Below are 4559 nucleotides of genomic sequence, written 5' to 3' on the forward strand. Positions count from 1 at the left end.
TTCGCTGATGTTGTGTCTCAGACAAAACAGTAGCTAGCTAGTTACGGGCATATTTTGCCTGGTTCGCTAAATATTCCATTGTTTCTTCTTTAGTCACTCTGCTAATATTGGCCAATATTTTGATCTCATTTTTGCACAGGACCAGGAAATGCTGAAAAGATAAAGAGCTTGTTCCAGTCTGTTATCGCCCCAGACTTTTTGACATTCGCACATGGTGGCTGCTTTTAGAAAGTCTACAGAAGGGGACTGAGTTTGCAATTCATGAAAATAAACAACTGATAAAGGTTCCACCAATTGCCATTCAGGTCCAAGTAACCTTGTGAGGTTCTTATGATGAAAAGTGTGTTTATGAAATAAAATGGCCACAGGGGTAAAAGGCATTGTAAATTAAGCAGACTTTGGAAAAAGGCCATTTTGAAATAAAAACAAACAGATTAGTTTAAATTTAATAAAAGCTTTTTTATTATCTTATTTACTCTATAAACATACAGGGGATATTTAAAGTGAAAATCTTAAACATCTCTTTTCTCTCTTTAGCACCACCTGTGGTGGTAAGTGGTAATTGCTGGTAAAGAGTGTTGCCTCTGCTCGACTGGTAAGTGTTGAGTGATAGATCATGCGTCAGTAACTGTGCATGGATGTAGTTTTGAGTGGGAATATTTCCTCTGACACGCAGTTCCAAATCCTGTAATTGCAAGAACTTTCATCAGTTTCCATTACTTTGTTATCTCATTTGCTGACAGATGGTGATTTGACATTTATTACAATGAAAATCTTTGAAATTCAGCAAATCGTGATCACCTGACCAAAACTTTTACAGTCCTGGGCTGAAATATTTCCATTTTCTGCTTCTGTCCTATATTTAGTGGATTATTTTCACATTTGCCTGAACCACAACGGCCTACCAAGGAGGCTTCCTTTAAATGATTAGTCATAGGTTCTGGGTCAGTTCTGAGTAACTATGTCAATGTAATAAACAGTGAAAAAAAAAGCTTAACATTAACAAATATGCATTCATGCAGTCTGCACAGGACAGTTGAACTGACGTCTTTATTTGATCTTTTCAAATGTGCTCAAAGCAGAGAAGTAAACACTTGTTCTTTTACAAAAGGACAGAGGTTGGTGTAACATGAAAGTCTTTCAGAGCATTGTTCATTATACAAACAAAACATTTTTATCATAGTCATACATGTGTGATTATGAGACACCACACAATAAGTAATACTGTACTCTCCTTGGTTATTTACACAAGAAAGCATTAGCCCTTGTGGCTATAAATGCTTGAAATGTAAAGACGAACATCTTGGCTGTATAAATCAGTTTTATGTCATTATGTACATGATACTAATAGGTGTTCTTATCTGTGTGGGAGCAGCAGACGTTACAAAAGAGCAATAAGGTGTTTGGTTTTACTGTGGCTATTGGGGAGAGAAAAGAGGGCTGACAAAAAGTAGAGCAGACAGACACTTGGTCAGAGAGAATCAGGCCATTGTAGAAAGCAGCCATAAACACACACACACACAATCACTAACGGGCAGTTGGGATAAGATGCGGTAAACCCTCAGCTCATTTTATCACAACACAGTTTCACATGTTACTCACTTTGTCTCCTCTTTCACACACACACACACACACACACACACACAGTGAATGCCTCAGTAGGTGCCCATCTGCCTCAGCAGTACTTCTGTTTTCCATCTATTTTCTCAGAGGGGACAGGAAGGTGCAAACACATGCCTGGAAAAAGGAAAATCGCCAGGGATGCCAATCTTCTGTACATGCCATCCAGTCCAAGTTCACCATAAACTGTGTCATGATAAGTTTATGCTGCAGCTCGCAGTTTAGACACGTTTGAACCTCACACAGAACACTGAAGTAGAAATGTGACTCGTTTTTCAGGATGAGTCTTTTTTTTTTTTGTGAAACAGTTTTGCTACTGTAACAGTAAGCAATGAGCCCCTTCATCCCATTGGTCCTCAAGTTGAGAGTAGTAGAAAGTCAAGAAAAACAGTCAGAGACAGAGAGAAAAGATAGATTCTACTGCCTTATGTCACAAACTATATGCTTTTGTGGAGATTGTCAAGGCCTTCGCATTATATTCAGTGAATGAGGTCACATTGCAAATCAAGTGTCTCTAAAGTTTATCCAAGTGAAGCCACTGTGGCAGGCATGCATCCCAGCAGTTGCGAGGAGTCTGTTTATTTCATTTAAATACAGAAAGGAGAAGCCATCGAGGAGGGGGGAATGAGCCGAAGCCGAAGAGTCTAAAAGCAGCCATTGAAAGGCAGTGGATGACAGCCTCCTTTTTGAATATCATCAGACAGCTTATTCTTGTATTTTAAGCCCCTTTTTTGTACCTTAGTTGAGTCCTTTGATCCACTAAGCACCCCTTCATTTCAAAGGCAATCCCTGAAAGTAAAGGTGTAAAAGCACTCCAGGCCAGCACTTTATCAAACAGTTGGGAACACCGTTACTGTATGTCTGCAGGGTTAAATGCTTATTACAAACCCAGACACGCAGCACACCTTTAGAAAGTGCGTTTCCATGACTTACAGAGGATCTTCTGGAAGGCTCTGCGGAAGTCCTGGTTGAAGATGGTGTAGATGGCCGGGTTCAGTGAGCTGTTACAGTAGCCAATCCAGAAAAAGAACTTGAACAGCATATCAGGGATCTTGCACGACTCACGGCAGATTCCATAGAGGCTGTAGGAGAAGAAGAACGGGAACCAGCACAGGACAAACACGCCCATCACAACAGCGAGAACAAAGGTGAAGCGTTTCTCCCGTGCGGCCGAGACTTTCTTCCTATTGACAGTGCTCCTGCGTTTGCGGCGAGATGAGAACAGCTCCATCGACTTGGAACTGGCACGGGACTTCCTGCTGGAGTATTTGGAGGCGGAGCTGCTCTTCCGGCTGGACTTCCGGTCCTTCCTGTCTTCTTGGTGGTGTTTTGAGGAACTGGAACTTTTTTTAGGTTTCTCGTCTGATGAGCTGCTGTCGTCGTAGTCATCGTCGTGGTCTGTCGGTGGATGTTTCGGCTCATTTGGTAGAGGGGATCGAACTGCCTGCTCCTGGCAGTGCCCATTCTCACGTTCCTGGCTTTTCGTGCTCCCGCCCCTGTTGGACTTAAAAGACCCTGGTTCAGCTTTGTCCATCCCATTCTCCAGTGGTGAATCCACATCCCTCTTCTTCTCTGACATTGTTCTGGTTCTGGTTTTTGCCACTTGGTAGATACGAATATAGACCAAGATCATAATAACACACGGGGCAAAAAACGAGCCGATGCTGGAGTAGAGGATGTACCAGGTGTCCTCATTCAGGAAACACTTGGGTTGGGTCTCACTGCTGCTCCTGTCCATTGATATTAGTGGCGGGAACGAGATGACGGCTGAGATCAACCAGACCACCACAATCATGCCTTTAACTCGTTTAGGTGTTCTCTTTAAGTTATACTCTACTGCCTGTGTCACTGACCAGTATCTGTCCAAACTAATAGCACAGAGGTGGACAATAGAAGAGGTGCAGAATAAAACATCCAGAGCCAGGTAGATGTCGCACCAGATTTTGCCGAAAAACCAGTAGCCCATAAGCTCATTTGCCAGAGAAAAAGGCATGACCAGAGTGGCCACCAATATGTCAGCACTGGCCAGGGAGACGAGGAAAAGGTTCTGGGGTGGTTTTAGAGCTCTGCTCGTTAAAACGGCAATGACTACCAAGACGTTCCCTACTATTGTAAACAAAATCAGGAAACTGACAAGTCCAGCAAGACCCCAGATAGCGAGCTGGGTGTACTGACTTTCAGAGGTGGAATTAAAGGACGCATTTTCTCCCCTTACCCCGTCTTCCAGGCTGGAGATGTTATAGTAATCCATTGTTCAGTCAGAGGATGACTTTTAAAAAACTGAAATGTGCGGAAAAAATCTGCAGAGACCTCTAATTAACAGTTGAAAGCATATTTGACCGCTGAAGTCTACATAAAATGTCATGATCCTGTTCTCTCTGCCTGTAATCTTCCACATCCTGCATGCAAGTCTCTCCTCTGGAAAAGCAAACCGAGAGAGGGGAAGAGAAAAAGCTCGTTCTCTGAAAGTCATTTAAGTTCGTATTCCATAAATGCACGGGCTGCTCAGCAGCAAAAAATGTCCACGGTTAGAAAGCGGGCTCCCTCCTCACCGCGTCCTCTCCCATCCCGACTGCGTCCGCATCTCTCCACCTCCGCCTCCCCGCTGTGTCCTGAGAGAGGTTTGTAACAACCACGTGTCTTCTTTTTTTTTATTAGAAAGAAGTAGCAGGGATCCGCTCCGCCCCGGAGGAGAGATGGAAGCGATTATTGGATGAGAGGAAGAGCTGGCAAATAAGAGAGAAAAATGTTTTTATTTTATTTTTATTTTTTTGTTAGTGATAATATGTCTAGGAATCCTCGATACGATCAGTGCAGGCTTCTGCTGGGGAGCTCCTGTTTAATGTGCACCCTGTTCATCTGCATTGTCAGTGCAAACTGGCTGACAGTGACAAATCGGACAGAGAATGTGACTGTTGAAGGTCTGTTTCAGTATTAAG

The 4559-nt window shown here is 43.1% G+C and overlaps 1 protein-coding gene across 1 annotated transcript; it reads right to left on the bottom strand.

The window, feature by feature from the left end:
* Nucleotides 1–2473: 2473 nt before the first annotated feature.
* Nucleotides 2474–3930, bottom strand: adra2c (adrenoceptor alpha 2C). Its single transcript, XM_084563474.1, has one exon. The coding sequence runs from the start codon at nucleotides 3869–3871 to the stop codon at nucleotides 2528–2530; it is 1344 nt and encodes a 447-aa protein (XP_084419600.1). The 5' UTR covers nucleotides 3872–3930; the 3' UTR covers nucleotides 2474–2527.
* Between the last annotated feature and the right edge of the window lie 629 nt (nucleotides 3931–4559).

This window comes from Chelon labrosus, assembly GCF_963514085.1.
Source record: "Chelon labrosus genome assembly, chromosome: 2".
Classification (NCBI taxonomy): Eukaryota; Metazoa; Chordata; class Actinopteri; order Mugiliformes; family Mugilidae; genus Chelon; species Chelon labrosus.